An 18831-nucleotide genomic window follows, 5' to 3' on the forward strand; every position below is an offset into this window, starting at 1 on the left:
TTCCTGCATTGTTTTGAAAAAAGCGGGGCACCATTCATTCATCCATATATAAATGAATGGTGTTGTTTGCTTTCTACCTTTGTTATTTTGTTTGTTTAAGAGTGGTAAAATGAACAAAAAAATTATTTGTGTTTTTTCCAAATATCTTCTGAAAAGGTATACCGTTAGAATGAATAATTCAGTGGTTCAGGGAGTTTTTTTTTACTTTTTTGTTCTCATTCGTATGGAATGTGATTTTCCTATCATTACAAACACTTCTGGGTATAACAGCTTAGCAGCACCACAGAGATCTTCTATAATGTCAGCTCCTCTGTTGGAGTTCAAGCTTTGCTTCGTGCATCCCTTTTTCTTCTCTTTCTTATGACTTTCTTAGCTGTAGCAAACTGGATTTAAAATGAAATTGTTCTCTCTAAAAGATTCCCTCAATGCTCGACATTGTTGCATGTCGTCCAAGTATTTCTTTATTTGTACAATACTTGCTCAGTGGGCAGGTTGGTGCAGTTCAGTCACACAGCAAGCAGCCGTCTCACACTCCAGACGAGCATCCGCAAAACTGCTGGGCCTCTGAATAATAATACATTTCATAATTACAAAATGTATTCAATGGAGCTGCATTGGCCTGCAGTCAGGATAAATGGAGTTGTTGACAGCGGCCGTGGAGAGGGATTCTGGGGCTCAGTGAGGCTGGTGTAGGTGGTTGACGTGCTGCCATTCCATCAAGGTGGCTTGTAGCCTCTTTCAATACGTCTGAGATGCTTTTAGTCTCAGATATTTTACAGTTTTAAGTACTCCTATCTGAAACATCTAGTTAAAGTTCAAATCCGCCCCAATTTTTTTTAAGTTTTGTTCTTCATCATGCTGTCCCTCATGAGGATCCGCTGAAGTTCACAACTGACCAAACCCACATATAAAACCACGCCCCTTCATTTGACTAAAAGAAAATGAAATAGAAAGAGCCATGAAATAAAAGTTTAATGTAAAATAAAGGTTTCATGAAATAAAGATGTTATTAATTAATTTTTTATTTATTTTAGTGTCCTATGTATTTATTTAATGGAATATTTATTTATATACAGTATTATTATGATATATATGATACCGTGCTACACCACTCTATATGATAATTATTTATTTGTTTACTCTCGAATTAATATTCTCAATTTATATTTATTTATCTACTTTCATCATCTTATTTACACACACACACACACACTTTTTTGCACTGTACGTTAATAAATTTAAAAAAAAAAGGAATATTTATTATTTTTTAGTATTTATTTATTGAATTTGGAATGAAAAGGCGTTCCATACACACAGGCTCTTCTTGAAAACAAGCAAGTTTAGTTGAAGTGTTTTCTGATTGACTGAATTCCTGGAAGCTTGCCGATGGTTTGAGGTAACGGCTCATGAATGCACACAACTCCTGTTCTTGGTCAGACAAACATGTTATTATTGCTGTGTTTTCAACATTTCCTGTTAATGATCCTAACGCTTCAAATGCTTCCATACATGGTTGAACCACAATCACGTCCATAATATAAAAGTGGTCATTATAAGGGAAATGGTTTTCCGTCACCTGAAAACTAAGTATTTTGTTCATAGGAATACTCCGACATAGGTTGACCTGCTATTTTGAGCCTCTAGACATGTCTAAGATGATAAGTTACCCTAATAACACTGTAGATAAGAAGGAAAACACAGGAAATGGCCACCCTAAAGTGACAGCTGCTAAAATAGAGCGCTGCAAACAGAATGGGACAAGTGGCGCTGGAGTAATGTACAATATGAGAAATAATGTGATTTGTGGATATTAAAACTGGTAAACCTGGTGAGAGGGCGTTAAAAAAAAGTCTCAACCAGCGTTCCTGGAAAACATTTTTAACCAGACTTCCTGTAAGGCTCCCAGGTTGATATTAAATGAATAAACATGAATAAGAAAAAAGAAAGTATGTAAATCATGTCACAACTTGGTGGTTCAGTATATATCCACAAACCGCTGCTCTGAAATAATTAATATTTATAAGACAGATCTTCCACCTTTTCACTAATTAGTCTTTTCTCTGATGAGGTGTTCAACAAAATCTCTCACTAACGACAAAAACAGTAGCCGCTTTTCTCTTTTTCCACTGACTGAAAGTTAATTTATCTCTCCTGTTGCGTTTACTTCGTCTCTTTAATCACCTCATACCTTGTTATGGTGCCTGAAAATTTCCTCAAAATTTACTTATTCAAGCATTTCCTCTAAAAGTGATTAATTACCGCTCATTCACTAGATTTTGATTATGTTCAGCCTTATCATAATGGGCGAAGGAACATTTGAGAGTGGTGGTGCATCGGGAGTTTAAATGTTTACGGCGCGTTGATCCACTCCACAGCTTCCCCACTCTCAGCGCATTTCCACAGGCACTTGTCAGCTCTGTGATAGATGGCTCTCTTCTCAGAGTGTTTACTGAGCATTCTGTGCTAATGGAGAAGAAACGATGACTTTACTTGGATCACTATAAAAGAACCGGGCCCCCAAGGGCCTCCCATCGCCATTAATGAGTCTGTTTTTTTGTTGTTTTTTTTTTTGCTCTATTTTTGTCTCTAACAGGGCAAATGACTCGGGAATCCTCTCATATAAAGACCACCTACCCCTGAGCGAGATAGTGATTGGAGACACCAACAGGACGGGCTCGCAGGCCGTCTACTACATCGGCCCACTGCGTTGTTATGGAGACAGTAGGTGATCACCTCGATGCAGCTGCTCTGCTAGATTTGGTTGCAGATGGAGGCAGATTAGAGACAAACAATGTTCAGACAATGTCTTTTTGACTTGAAAATGGATAGAGTTAAACTCCTTCTGCTCTCGTACAAACGGCCAGAATGTCGTGTCTGATGCCAGGCAGCTGTGCCACCCAGAATCATTTTCCATGACTTTGCAACGTGTTCCAACATAGTTGTTGTAAATCTGGCCAGAGAAACAGAACACAAGTGCTTTGCAAAATAGTTTCACTGAAGCTCTGTTGCAACACATTCAAGAGGAGACAAATGGGGACGCTGGATGAGTCCCCACTTGTCCAAAAGTCCTCTTTGTTGTCAGGTTTAAACAAGGACGGATCTGCTCCTCAGCTGCGTGGTTCCAGTTATCCTTTGGCAATGGTAGCTGGCAGGCCAGCTGCACCAACAGTAAATGCCACTCTTCCAACAGCAAACACAGATGATGTGAGGATGTTGGAAGGGACGGCTGGGACAAACACCTGACTCTGGAGCACAGGGCTCATTCACTGCCTTAACTCTGCTACAGCACAACATTGTCAAGGATTTAAATGTGCTTTTTTAGGGTTATGTAATAAAGCTATGCATTTACTGTTAGCAAAACGTGGTATTTTAGCCATATTTTTCAAGAATATGGAGATAAGGTGAAAATAAACTAAAAGTAAGGAAATTTGTTTTTGGCAGATTATTTTGTTGTTGTAACAGTGCTTACTGGCACTGGAAAGCCTGTTTATTCCTCTTTTAGATGGTGCCACGATTGTAAGGAACATGCATGTGTGGGATGAGCAGCAGAGCTGATGATGTGGGTTGTGCCCATGAAAAATTTGCCAAGTCTTCTCAGCCAATGCCAAACAACAATTTTGCTGTTGCTACTGACTCTCGTTTTGAGTTTCTGGTACTCCCAGTTGCTGCCGGTGAGTTGCCAAACAGGCACTTAGGTACCTTGGGCTGTCTCCTGCAGATCTGTAGTCAAGGTTTGCAGGACGATACGGCCAACGGCTCTCAGCCCAGACAATCTGAAACAGACACGCAGCAGGTCTTCGGTCTCATAGGGCTGCCAGGACGCCTGCCATGACTGCCCTTCGCCGTCAGGCCTGTTCGTGGAATATGTGGAGGAACGTTATGTTCAGCGATGAGTCCAGATTCGACCTGCGGAAGTTGGATCGTAGGGTCAAACTGTGGAGAAGACACGGAGAACGCTATGTTGATTGTTGCACCGATAGGGTACCATGTTTTGGTGAAGGCAGTGTGATGATGTGAGGAGGCATCTCCCTCACTGGAATAAGGAGGCCTGTCATCATTGGAGGCAATCTCAATTCAGAGAGATATGGAAATAAGTAGAGCTGGGCGATATGGACCAAAAGTCATATCTCGATATTTTCTAGCTAAAGGGCGATACTCGATATATATCTTGATATTTTTTCTGTGCCTTAATTGGGGTTTCCCCCAAAGCATTATAGCATAGCATTTCTGTTAGCTTCATTTTTTTCTGAGGCAAACCCTTAAAAAAACAGTCAGTTTTAATACAAAGCCTCGTGCCAAATGTCACACAGGTTCCTTTATTAACAGAGGTCTGCACAATATCAAAATGTATAAAACAAATGAAATAAAAATAAACTGCCTGCATATATAGAATAAAAATGCTTCTTGAATAAAATAAAACAAATATCCCTTTCCTGCATAACAATTAAATTAAAATACACTGTACAATTAATACAATGTAGACAGTAACAGGCAGACTTTTCCACTGAGGTTGACAGTTGTGCAAATAACAAAACATGTGTGCAAATCTCAAATAAAACATTCAAGTCAATTTGTCACAAAATAAGCTATATCAAAATCATTAAAAAAAAAAAATATTTTTTTTTTTTTTAGAAATCGATATAAACGATATTGTCTCGTACCATATCGCGTTTGAAAATATATCGATATATATTAAAATCTCGATATATCGCCCAGCCCTAGAAATAAGATTCTGCAACCAGTGACAATCCCACATCTCCAGAGTCTGGGACCGAACTCTATCCTCCAAGATGACAATACTTTCCCCCACAGTGCAGGTTTATCAGAGAACCACCTCCAGAGTTTGGGAGTGTAGGGGATGGTAATAGAATACTTGCAGTCCTCACTTCAACCCCATTGAACACTTGTGGGATCAGCTCGGGCGTGCCAGAGTGACAAACACAATCACATTGGCTGATTGATGAATGGGATGCCGTCCCACAGCCGTGTGTGACCAGGCTGGTGACCAGCATGAGGAGGAGGTTGCCAGGCTGTTAAGGTTGTGTACGGTTCTTCCACACGCTACTGAGGCTCCTGTTTATTAAATGGATAAATTGTTAAAATCCAAATATGTGCTGTTTCTTCAAATTTCAACAATTCAATCTACCAAACACCAAACAAGAGTCAAAGTTGTTTGGCATCGGCAGAGAAGATTTGGCAAATTTGTCATAGATGCAACCCACATACTCATCCCACAATCACATGTCTTTTATTAATGTGGCACCATTTAAATGGGAAATAAACAGGCTTTCCAACGGTAGAAGATTTATTTCCAAGAAGCATTGTTACAGCAAAGAAATCATCTATCCAACACAAATGTCATTACTTCTTGTGCTGAGCTCAATTTTGTGGAGTTTTACACGACAACCAGTGGTCAGTGAATCAGTGGTCTGACCCACACCTGTGGGATCAGACGGACTCATCCACTAGGAAAAACTTTCTTTCTGGTTGAATCTGGTCTGGTTCTCCTCCCATCAGCAGCCATTTCCAGCGGAACACTAAATACTGCATCAATCACAACGGCCTTTGTGTGATGACTCATGCATGTCTGACAGTCGCTTTTCAAAACTAACCGAGATGGCTGAGGAATTGCTTGTAACACATTTTATCAACAACATTTTCTTCAATGTGAGGCTCTGGGGACATCCATTGCATTGAAAACTGGCACATCCTGCTCCCCAATAAGTGGAGATTTGTTGGTCTGAATAGACTGGATAGTCGGCGTCGTGTCCACCAGCTCCTTTTAATGGAACTTTGATAACTCATGTTAGTGCTGGAGTCGCTTCTTTGTATCTATTTCTGCACTTACAAATCTGCTCACATAAGGGTGTGTGCTGAGATCTGTTGGTTAGGTCTCTGGAAACATCATGGCTTTTGTTAAAACAGAGCCTTTAATGGCCGGGTAGTAGTTTTAGATTGCTGAGCAACAATTCCCCACTTTGAGGCCGTTGTTTTTCACTTACTTCATTATTCTGATACTTTTTTATTGCTACCTATCAAATTTACTCGGTTAGGGTTAGGCAAACACTAATCTTAGTTGCTAAAGTTGCTAAAACATATTTCCTTGCTGAAAGCTTACACGTATTACATTACCATGGTGTAAAACTTTAGGTTATTTACATAACCCCAGTTCTCTGAGTAATATGAGTGAGATGTTTCACTATGGGATGCACGCCCCGCTGCAGACCTCAGAAGCATTAATCTCATTACGCTAATCCTGATTGGCTGGTGAAACGTGTCCGTCCGTGATCCTTGCTCGATATCTTGTTCCCACAGCGACAAGGACGGGCCGTGGAGGGCGAGGAAAGCACAAAATTTGATCTGGTGTGACCGACGAAGCAGATAAAAAACATCCAAGGCTAGTTAGCGCCCGGCAACAGAAGCTGAATAAGATCTGTCTTTGGACAGTTCAGCTAACAAGCCCAGGATGCCAGATATGCTCCGAGTGAAAGGGGTGTTTGAATGACGTGGTGTCGTCCATACAAGTTTTAAGGTGTCCTGTTCCTTCTATCTTAAATAGCAGCAAAATAACAAGAACAGAAACTTTTTGCACGTTTTATTTGTATTTGTTGTTTAACTTGTCTTTCTTTTATATTTTTAGCCGGGGGACTGCCAATGGAAACTAGCTCTGTAGCTAAAATTGGGTGCATTTGCATTTTTAATTCTAAATGTATATGAATGTACACTGTCCCTTCTCAAATAAACTGAATTGAATTGAAGGTAGGATGTACTACCTGCGGCGGACGCGCACGTTTCACCAGCCAATCAGAATGGGCGTAATGAGATTAATGCTTCTGAGGTCTGCAGCGGGGCGTGCATCCCATAGTGAGACATCGAGCAAAATATTATGAAAGAGAACAGCTTTTTATTTTTATGAAACGACTGTAATAATTCAAAATAAACTCCTTGCTTACTTGTTGAGTCCTACCTCCTACAGATTATTGGATACACAAACTAAATGTCTTTCTGACATCCAACAGTTTGAAGTTAAAGTTAAAAACATCCTTTCTTCATCATCACAGATACGCTGCAGAAACAGACCAACTAGAAAGAAGCAAAATATATTCCTAAATCTGTTGGAATAATATTTTTAGGTTATTAATTAGAAATGAGGTTTTGCAGTGTAAAAAACACATTTTTTCATGACTACTCCACAGTGAGTTCTGATTCCAGTTTTTCTGATCATAAATATTGATGAACTTTTGCTGAAGACCGTAAAGTGGGAAGATGAAATCCTGAATCCCAGTTTTCTGGTCCTTGTTTCACCCTTGCACGTGCCAGAAGACGCATGTTTCCTCTCCCCACTCTTCTCTCCGCTTTCCTTCCAGGGTCGACGTGGAACGCTGCCTCCTTCTACCAGGAGTCGTCGTACCTGTACTTCCCCACGCTGCAGGCAGAGCTGGCCTCGGATATCTCCTTTTACTTTAAGACCAGCGCCCCATCGGGAGTATTTTTGGAAAACCAGGGCCTCAAGGACTTCATCCGAGTGGAGCTCAGCTGTGAGTGAACGTTACCGCCACAATAAGAGAAATGCACTGCGTGATGAGACCATAAACTACTAGAGAGCACGTCCATCTATAAGAATGTCAACAAAAGCCATCAGCGATGTGCTTTGCTTTTCTCTAGCTGTTGACAGTTCAATTTCCCAAAGAAGCAGCCTGTCAGGTCTGCACAGCATGATGTAATCCCAGCGGCGCCGTCAATGGCAATAACATCCTGTCATAGGCATACAAAGCTAAATGAAGTCACCCAATGACAAGAAAATGAAGATACCTCTCATATTTACTGCCGCCGTATGAAAAAGCACATCCATATTTACAGAAGAGACATGGCTTTTCCGAAGACGGCCCTTTTGATAAGCACAGAGGGGCACGTTGCACTGTCACTCCTGTTGAAGTCGTGTGGAGTTGTTGTCATGTGTTCGTTGCACAGACCTGAGAGTGGACGTTATGTGTTACTTCCACATCCGACTCATGCTGAAGTATTGACAAACTGTCGGCGGAGCCTGCTCATAAATCCACGGGGCTCATGGAGTTTTCAGTAGCATTGTATGGCCTTGCGTCAGAAAGGCAGGATAGAGTGGTACATGTAAAAGCTCATATCACATTCAGTCTGATCTGAGTGTGTGTGATTCCCAGCTCCCTCAGTGGTGACATTCTCCTTTGATGTGGGAAACGGTCCGGCTGTCCTCTCCGTCAAGTCCCACCTCCCCCTGAATGACAGGCAGTGGCACTACGTGAGGGCAGAGCGCAACGTGAAGGAGGCATCCCTGCAGGTGGACCAGCTGCCCCTACGCTTCCTGGAGGCTCCGGCCGAAGGATATCTCCGCCTACGGCTCAGCAGCCAGCTGTTTGTCGGTAAGTTCGCCGCTGGATGCAAACACTCCTTTAAATTTACCTGCAAGGACTCGGTGGTTAAGCCAGCGTCCTCTGAATTCAGATGTTTGAGTTCCTGGAAGTCTTCAGCACTTGCTTGTGTTGCTGCTTTTCAAGGAAACAAAGGGGTAAATCCACAAAGAACAGATTGCGCCCGCAAATAGCGCTGTGAATTGCGCCGCATTTGCGCCCGCAATTTGCCCCGCCTTAAGGTCCTATTCACAAAAGATTTTGCTCTAATTTTATGACGGCGCAAACACGCCCATAAAGTTTTGCGGCTGAGTGCAATTTGCCCTTGTCTGAGTAAGTGAGCGGAGCTGTTTCCAGTGTTCTCCATATTTCAGCACACAGATTGGTCCATAATGAAAACTGCAGAAATAAAAGATAAAGCGAGTGAAAATAAAACGCCGTGAGGCGCAAGGGCGCAATTTCCACTGGGAACAGGGGGGACATGCCCCCCCCCCCCACTTTTCAAACTCATGCTTTTGCCCCCCCCCCCCAAGCTTTTTTACAGTTTAAGAACTAACGGTAGGCTCAGCCTGTATTACAAATCATCAAGACACTGTGCGAAGTCCCTCCTCCCTCCGTGCTGCTCAAGGATGATTTATGGTTCCGCGTTAAATCGACGCAGACCATACGGCGTAGGTTACGCGGCTGGCGCACCGTACAGTGCGCGTCGCCGCGTACCCTACGGCGTAACCCTACGGCGTAGGCTCTGCGTTGATTTAACGCGGACCATTATTTAGGCATAATTAGGCTTAACTAGTGTGTGCGTATGTGACAGACGTGCATGGGACGATTGTGAAATACGGAATAAACCGCGGCTGCATCTCCAGCAGCAGCTGAGAGTCCTGACTGACGCTGAGCTTCACAGGGACACGATCAGTGCTATTTTATTATAAGTCTGATATATGTTGTGATATGTGATGACATTATTAAGCTGTTAAACACACACATTCTAGATTTATATGTTTATATGGTGGAATTGTTTGTAATAAAGCAGCCCCTTATGGATGAATCCTGAGCTCCTGTTATTTTTATTTTTAAATCCGAGATAAGTCCACAACCCCACTTGATCTGACTGTCTACAGTCATGTCTGACTATAGATTTCACCCTTAATATCATTCAGTATCACACAGGCTTGAATGACATTGAAGAGAGAGAGAAACAGAGAGATGGGGAGTGAGGAGTGAGTTTGCGCGCAGTTAATACACGCTTCGAAAAGACGGTATTTGCTCCACTATTTTTGCGTGTGGCAAATAGCGCTGGCCTTTGTGAATTAGACGGTTTTTGCAATGAGGCTTATTTGCATAGAAAGGGGGCAATTTTGCGCCGAATGTATGAATATTACCTCATTTACATGCATGCAAATGGCACAGGCGCACAATGACACTATTTGCTTGGCAGCGCAGTTTGTGTTGCAATTCGCCCTTTGCAGGTGCTTTGTGAATTAGACGCTCTCTTTTTGTCTCATTTGCACCGGTTTAGCGGCCGCAAAAGCCGCGCAATCCTTTTGTGGATTTACCCCAAACTCAGCAGACACTATTAGGAGCACAAACCACCAAAGAGTCTGGATGCAGGTCAGAGGAACTAAGCCAGATAGCTGCATAATCTTCAAATAAACGTCATGTTAACAGTCCTGAAGGCTCTGACGAGCGCGGAGACTGTATCCGGTTCAGTAGATGGTGGTAGACCAGCATGTTCAGCAGCCAGCCGCTGACTTGGTCCATCTGCTATTTGTTGCAGGTGATGAACAACAGAGATATTTTGTTTTTATAGCAGCAGCTGCTGGAAATGAGGATGAAGGGTTTTTAGAGAAGGAGTGCCACCCCTCATATAAACCAGCCACTTTAATTATAAACCAGACATATTGATCAGAGCAGCTTTGCAGAAAAGCTTGAGCTCTTTCCCCGTCTGCGTTTCGCATTGTCTGATTCATTATGTGAACCTTTTCAGATCATCTTTTTCCTGCTAGAAATTATTCTGCGTGGCAGCCGAGGTTAACGCGATACGTCAGCAGCCAGTTTGCCTCAGTTTAATCATTAAAATGTGCTGAACTCGGACTTTCCTGCTCTTTGATCTTATCTGCTAAAAGGTAAATCTATATCTAAGAGAAATCCCAGATAATCCGAGCCATGAGGGAAATATTCATCAGTTTACAGCTTTACAGTTTCCATCTGACTTATTGAATGAGTAGAAGTTAAAAAATAGGCTACTTAGAAATGTCATGAAACACACTTTATGTCAATTTTTGCAAGGAATGTATTATAAAAACTTATTAAGAGAAGAGAAAAGGTCTAAGGCGGCCTTACCGAGATATCTGTTTTGCACCAATGTGAAACAACCTCTCAAAAACCCGCCCCCAAAACCTCAGTTGGCTGTGGTTGATCAGGTTCACTGGTGTCAGATTCCGGCCACCACCAAGCTTGGTTGTTGTTGTTGTTTTATTCAAATTACAGTAATAGTGATAGAAAAAAAGAGGACTATAGTTGACCCAAAAACAACTTTAGTCCCTAACTGCAGAATGAACTCCAGGGCCATTTTTATAACACAAGATTTCATGGATGTTTTTTTTTTCTTTTTTTTTTCTTTTTTTTTCAGAATCAGAAAAGGGTTTATTGCCAAGTTTGTTAAACACGCACATGGAATTTGTTGTGGTGATTGGTGCAATACAATACAATACAAATATAAAGCGAATATATAAAGAGATAAAATGTATGAACAGAAATGTATATGCGGATATGAGTCTGAGTTTTATAATAAGTCTAAGTACATATTCATTTAGGTATTTGTCTGTGTCTGATATTTACGTTAAACATTGACACTACGCTGAGTTAGCTCCTCCCCTTCCCTTCCTACAGGCCTCTGTTTGAGACTAAACCCTCCCCTTGTCTCAGATTGGCTGGAGCAATAGTTGTTATGGTTTATTACCGCTCCTTAACCAGTTTATAGAGCCTGGGGTTTATATGAAGACCATGTCTACAAGGCAGTGGAGAAAAAAAGGGCACCTGGCTTTGTGAAGAATTCCTTACCCGTCCTTTAAATGCTTAAACATTGACTGGCGGTCAGCGATTAACGCTAATTCAAAACTTCATGTGTAAGTAAATATACAACATGAGATTAAAACATTTGGGAGTATTTTGAATTAAAAAGAAAGAAAGAAAACAGATTCCCACATTTGCTTGGACTAATATTTTAGTATTACACATTTTCTTTCTCACCAGTTTCATTTCATTAGCTGAGATACAAACCGGTCATGACCGTGGAGTATGTTTATGTAACACATTTGCTGTGAATTAAAGTTACATTCATCCATCCACACGGATTCATGCCGCCACGCTCCATACAGCAGTCCGTGCAGAGTTTGTCCTGCAGAGTCTGCAGTGCTTCTTCCTTCATAAACACCATCACACACTAATGAATGTATCGGGGGCAGCAGCAGTCTTCCCGCTCTGCCTCCTGGGCCACAGCCGCCACCGTCTGAAGGCGTCTCAAGGTCTGCAGCAATGTGGACTCACACAGTCTGGGTTGCAGGTAGGCCAGGCCGGTATCAGCACCTTTTGCCTCGACCGTGCCAGATGTCCCTGCATACAAGTCTCAGTGTACTTTTCTGTGTTGATGCTGCGATGGCGTAACTGTAAGTGAGCTTTGGCAAGGACACTGGGTCAACACCGTACCGTCACGGAGCCCGGCTTCTGGGCTTGGTGTCCATGCGGTTTGATTGATGGGTGACCGTTCTTGATGCGGAGTTGCCTGAGGAATCTGGGCTCTACAGTTCCTCCACATTCCTTAAAGGTATTGTGACATCATTTTTAAAATGCTCTTAACACTATTAAAAGTCTTGGCCAACATCCCTCAAATGTGTCTAAAAGGGTGTAACAAGAAAAACTTAACTCTAGTACTCCATTCCTGGCTTTTTATTACAGTGTTTTTTTGCGCCGTGAAAAACGCTTCCTTTCCCCCCTTTCCTGTCAATCATTGCTCCGCTCCTCCTCCATACCTCCTCCTCCAACCAACTGCTACAAACTTCTGCCCGCGTCTCCACACACACGCGCGCACACCGACCACAAACCTATAATACATATAATGTATCTATAATGTTCTATAATACATCCATGCCACAAACACCCACACACACAGCCCAGACAGGGCGACTACAGCCCGGGGATGAAGTCAGTGCGCACACCGAACCGGACTTCTAACAGCGGCGTCGGAGAGTTAAGCCGGGAGCGACAGGCGAAGCATGCACAGAAAAGCAGTCCACCGCAAACAATCATAAAAATAAAGGCATGCAAGCAGCAGTGTCCTCTTATCTTAAGTCCAGTCAGTGGCTGCGGGTCTTCTTAGCAGTTTTCCTCCGGTGATTAGAACAAAAGAGGCTCTAAACAGCTCCGTGTTAAGCCTGATTTATGGTTCCGCGTTAAATCGACGCAGAGCCTACGCCGTAGGGTTCAGCGTACTGTGCGCGTCGCCGCGTAACCCTACGCCGTAGGCTCTACGTTGGTGTAACGCGGAACCATAAATCAGCCTTTATGGTGCGCTGGAGAGGAGAGGAGGCAGGGAGCTGGGTGGAGGGGGCGGTGATTTAGCGGGCCGTTACGTAACGGCCCGCCAGCAAACCACATGCGCCGTTTTTACATAGTTATGCGGCAAATCCCAGAAAGCACACAATACACTGAATGTTAAAAGTTCGTTGTTTTTTGGGTGTAATTGATGTCAAGACACCCAACAAAACACAAAAAATCAAGAAAAATGTGTTTTTCATGTCACAATCCCTTTAAGTTGTTTTCATAATACCATGCACGATACAGGGATGAGGAAAGGTCTTTCTTTGAGAAACATGGCTTTTGATTTCTTGGTCATCATCTTTGTTCCCGGAAGGTTCAGCTTCTCATGGATACTGGATTTGTACCATCATGTGCTGACATCGCCCCTTTACCATTTCATTTAGATGTTTCACAGGCCTAAAAAGTTCATACTGATCTATTAACAAAGGTAGGGACATCTGTGGACTGAATCTGATCTATTTCACACCATGTCTAGACTGCGCACGTCAAATCAAGTCCTTGGCTTATCAGGATCCGGTGTCTGGGGTGTGCAGTTTTATGAGACTCCTAAACTTGCCACATGATTCAGCCCTGCTCTCCTTCTTTGTAGCAGACGCTATAAAACTGACAAATCGTGTCTGGAGACTCTAATATTTGGGATTTCACCATATGTTCAAGCGTTTCATCAGGAAAATGAGGAATAGTGGCGAGAACCTCCGGTTGACTCGGCGTGGAACGTCCTCGTTATTCCCCCGGTCCCTCTCCATCACATCAGGCAGATTTATGTCCCCACAGTAGGTGTGCAGACCAGCAAAGATTAAAGCTCTTTAAATGCACATATATCATCACAGCGTTGCGCTAATGTATGCAAAGTTCTCTTACTAAGAAACCATTAAAAAAAAAAACTCATTTATTTTATTGTTTTTTCATTACTGCCCCGTTGAAGGTGGGTGGCCGCTGTCACAGTCCTGCTGCCGCCATCTCCACTCTGACATTTAAACGTGTCCCCTTAATGATATACACCTTGAGAGATAACATTTTCTCCGACTGAGGCCACAGTTCATGAAGCTAATGGATCATTTACCTTTAAGATAATTTATAAGACATGTAGGGGGGTGCAAATTGAAACGATAATCCCCTGCGAGACAGCGTTTCATTTTTTTGTCACAGGAGACAAAGTTAAAATGCAAGTAATGTACATTTGGTTATCATCATTATGAAGGTTAGCCAACCGGTGCTCTCCAGCTTTGATCAACATGTTTTTATAATTGCAGCATCTACCACTCGATCAGCCGGTAATTGGGATCAGCCAGTGTTCTGCTTGAGCATGCAGCTGATTATTTCTCTAAATAGCTCAAATTTGGGATGCGTACGTCAGACCTTTAACATCATCGGTAATTGGGATTGGTCAACAAAATTATAATAGCTGCATCTCTGATTTTCACTTCAGAAAAAGGGAAAGTGTTCATGTATCACCGTGTAAATAGACTGAATGTTCACAGTCTGACCAGTTGCCTGGTGCCATTAGCCTAAATATCTGTCCATGTTGATGCTGCTGATTTTAAGTCTGGCACATCTTCAGTTGGTGTCGGAGTAATTGATAGAAGTGATGCTGTCTGGATGACGGAGGTTTGGATTTGCTCTGAACGAAAGTTAGCTCGACGGAATTAAGTCGTCCATTGTGGAAGCGCACGGTCTCCTCCATTTGCTCCTCTCAAATCTCTTTTTGCTATTTGAAATTGATAAAGCCATCCAAAGGTTGGAGTCTTAACCATGCCAAATCTTCTAGATTAAACATTTCCCCAACCAAGCAGAGAATATTTCTTTAAAATGTGTCTCTAAATTGCTTCTCATCTATATAAACTATATTTTAAGTGCTCGCTTGTATGATTCCAGTGATTTTACCCGCTGTGGGGTTGTGTCAGAGTAATTTATTTAACAGCACTGTAAGTGAGATAGAATAACCAAAAGAAGGTAGATCTTTGCTTCCTCACTTGATAGGGAGAGAAAACTCAAATTAAAGCTGAAATTAGGCTTTTTCTTCAGAATCAAGTCTTGTCTTTCTTTTGAAGCCCAAGAGAAACTTGTTTCGGCTATGATGATGTGATTTTTATGTATGCCTCATTTACATTCATTGGATACGGTCTATCACGGAACTCTGAGGTTTGTTGCTAATCTTCGAGTCTTTGCGCTCCACGTACTTTGTACGCTTGGGATGGATCTGGAAGGATGGTCTGCTTTGTCCTCCCGTGCGCTCTGATACCGCTAGATACTTAAGGACATTTTGGTATTCCCTCATCCCACCTCCAGAATTAGATGCTTGGGTGCAAAGACTATACCCTCCGGTGATTACTCTAAGACTTGAATCTTTTGACTGTACCTAAAGTCTGAAGAGAGATCATGCATGATGCTCCCCAGACTTGGAATCAGCTCCAAACTCACGTGGACATCAAGGATCTGAGCTCATTACACATAACATAACATCATTTGAATATTCTACATGGAACCACCTCTGGTTGTAACCGTTGTAACTGATTGATTACAATGACCTTTGAAACCTTTAAAGATTTAAAATTAGCAGTAAAACATCCAGTATTATCAAGTATCGAGTATAAATCAAGTATTATCTCACTTCTAGATGCAATAAAGCTGTAGATAAGTCAGAAAACATACAAAAAAATCATAATATGCTGAAAACTTGTAGATCAAACCCAGAATACTAATTGTGATTAAAGTGTGGAGGTACATTTATATATATATAAATATAACTTCACAAGATGCTCAATATTCTTCATTTTAACACAGGGAGAAGAAGCTCTTCCTGTTAGAGTTCTCATAAATTACCACTTTATTTTCATAATATTATGACTTTATTCTCATAAATTGCCACTTTATTCTCGTAATGTCACAACTTTATTCTCGGAATTTTACGACTTTATTCTCGGAATTTTACAACTTTATTCTCGTAATATTACGACTTTATTCTCATAATATTATGACTTTATTCTCATAATATTACGACATTATTCTATTACGACTTTATTGTCGCAATATTACGACTTTATTCTCGTAATGTTACGACTTTATTCTCGTAATATTACGACTTTATTCTCGTAATATTACGACTTTATTCTCATAATATTACGACTTTATTCTCATAATATTACGACTTTATTCTCATAATATTACGACTTTATTCTATTACGACTTTATTCTCGCAATATTACGACTTTATTCTCGCAATTTTACGACTTTATTCTCATTATATTGTGACTTTATTCTCGTAATTTCCAATTTTTTTTGTCTTAGTTTGGCCCTAATACTCCGTCGTACATTTAAACCATTTTTAAGGCATTAAGGAATTATCTCAGTAATGTGCAGGTGAGGGTTAGCAGTTTATTCCATGTCCACAGGCAGAACTTCAGTATCTGTTTTACTTCAATCAAGATGTTTACAAGACAAACATTGAATAATGAAGGACAGATGTGCTGCTGAGTTACAAAGAAGACAAAGTAGTTCAGTGAAGTTTGTATTACCCTGCGTGTGTCCCAGAGGACCACTGTGTGGCATGGCGAACATCTGTGAGGCTAAATACACAAGATAAGATACACTTTAGTAATTGTTGCTGCTCCTATCAGCAGGCCAGATGGGGAGATGAGAAAATTCAGTAAAAATTAAATGTGGTGAGAGAGAGTGGCAGAGAGAGAGATAGAGAGAGTGGAGAGAGAGAGAGAGAGACAGCCTCTTAACATTACTGAGTATCATCGTGTAATATTTTTCAATCACAATTCTGCCAGGTTTGATGTAGGAGATGACGCACAGCGTCCATTTCAGTGTAAATAGCCTCTGCAGCCTCTTCATTCATTCAGCCTGTGAAAAATTGTGTTGGATCTTGTTGTAATTGGAATCCTGCTCCAAGGGCCCGAGTGGTGGGAAGGGTTAATAACGAGAAAAATAGCATTCACATGCCATGTTACGGGCAGTAACAGAAGCACGTATGATTTCATTTGAAGTAACCAGATTTCAAACGAGGGGAGCTCATTACAAATGCATGCTGCACACAAGCCAAGCCTCTCTTCATCTGAAACAATACAGATTTAACAAGCACCATTTATCAGCCTTAAGGGATCATGAGCGGAGATTATACCCACAGGTTTATATTTTCCCTCAGATAAATTACTAGCACAACAGCATGATTCATTTTCTATCAGAAGTCATCAGTCTTCCTCCTCTGGAAGTAAAGATTTACAAATGGGACCAGGTTTCTTTCACGTGTGCCTTGAAAACCTACGTGATCCATTAGAGGTTATTTTTGTGAGGTTTCTCATGCTTCGGCCCCCATACAGTTGATCTACATGCACACTAGGGGTGGGTATTGGGAAGGACCTCACGATACGATATGCATCACGATACTTGAGCCACGATACGATACACATTGCGATATCCCGATTATGCGATATCCCGATTATTATATTCTACATAGTTCACCGAAAAATTAAAAAATGCATTACACATCTTAAAATCCAAGTTGTATATATGTACATCAGATGATAGTGATGGATCTTAAAATCCGAGTTGCACGTTCATCAGATTATATTGACAATTCATGGGACAAACTGAGTCAAAACAATTTTTTATTATAACTATACAAGCTAAAGTTACAACATATTTGTATATGTTTTTCATATTATTTACATCATATGAAATTAACATTAAATTTAGTATGAGGTTGCTTTAATTATGTGGCAAATGATAATAAACACAAGAAAGATGTGTACTAAAACCAAGGACAGGCACAGTGATCAGTCAGTATAGATATAAATCCATACATAAATAAACCTCTGTCCATTATTTTTCATTTTTTAAGGACAGGGAATTGTGTTATATAAAAAATAAATTATAAAATGAAATAAAACGTGAAATAAAACCGGAGCTCAGTGCAGGGCCCTCCCAGGGTTGTTAGAGAGTGGCAATGCCCAGGACTGTCACTTAGGGAGGAGCACTGGGTGATATAATGGGGATAAAAAATATTAAAAAAAAAAAATATATATATATATATATATATATATATAAAAAAAAAAAAAATCGATATTCAAATTTTGAATATCGATATTGAATCGGCTGGAAAAGTATCGCGATATATTGCCATATCGATATTTTTGCCCACCCCTAATGCACACTGGACATGATGGTGGAATTGTGTTTGACTGATTGCTGTCCCGATCTCAGGAGGAACAGCGTCGCAGCAGAGAGGCTTCCTGGGTTGCATCAGGTCTCTAATGGTGAACGGCGTGAGCTTCGACCTGGAGGACAGGGCCAAGATGACGCCGGGGGTGAGCTCCGGCTGTCCGGGCTACTGCAGCGGCTCCACCAGCCTGTGCCACAACCGAGGGCGGTGCATTGAGAAGAACAACGGCTACGTGTGCGACTGCTCGCAGTCCGCCTATGGAGGGACCACCTGCAACCAAGGTGAGCCCGGCCCCCCGTCGGTGCTTGTACACAAAACTGACGCAGTGTAATTCTTCACCAGTTAATGCTGATTATAACAAACAGAAACTCGATCACTGTCAAGGTTATTCCATTACAGGGAACCAATAAGAATACGAGCAATGCAGGAGATAATTAATACTTGTCCTGACTGCAGAGGCTGATGATGTTGAGAATGCATTAGAGCAAATCTACTGCAGTGTGCGAGCAGCGAGGAGTGCATCATCAGCCTGCTGACAGCAGGAGAGGCTCAGCGAGCCGCCACATGAACGTGGAACAACAGGAGTAAACTGAACAAACAAAGGGAACAAAGAGGAAAACTGGCTCCAAAGGTGCCACTCACGACGTAGGACTTCAAAGGTGCACCATGTTTCAGTCAGAC

At 41.6% G+C, this 18831-nt stretch overlaps 1 protein-coding gene across 1 annotated transcript in view; it reads left to right on the plus strand.

Moving 5' to 3' along the window:
• Positions 1–18831, plus strand: part of LOC133446186 (contactin-associated protein-like 5) — a 202295-nt gene that overhangs the window by 143005 nt on the left and 40459 nt on the right. Inside the window, exons 15-18 of the mRNA XM_061724108.1 lie at positions 2594–2721; positions 7368–7538; positions 8178–8396; positions 18192–18431. Coding sequence (XP_061580092.1) covers positions 2594–2721; positions 7368–7538; positions 8178–8396; positions 18192–18431 — 758 coding nt within the window. The remainder of the gene's footprint in view (positions 1–2593; positions 2722–7367; positions 7539–8177; positions 8397–18191; positions 18432–18831) is intronic.

The sequence above is a fragment of the Cololabis saira genome, chromosome 6 (genome assembly GCF_033807715.1).
Source record: "Cololabis saira isolate AMF1-May2022 chromosome 6, fColSai1.1, whole genome shotgun sequence".
NCBI classification, from domain to species: domain Eukaryota; kingdom Metazoa; phylum Chordata; class Actinopteri; order Beloniformes; family Belonidae; genus Cololabis; species Cololabis saira.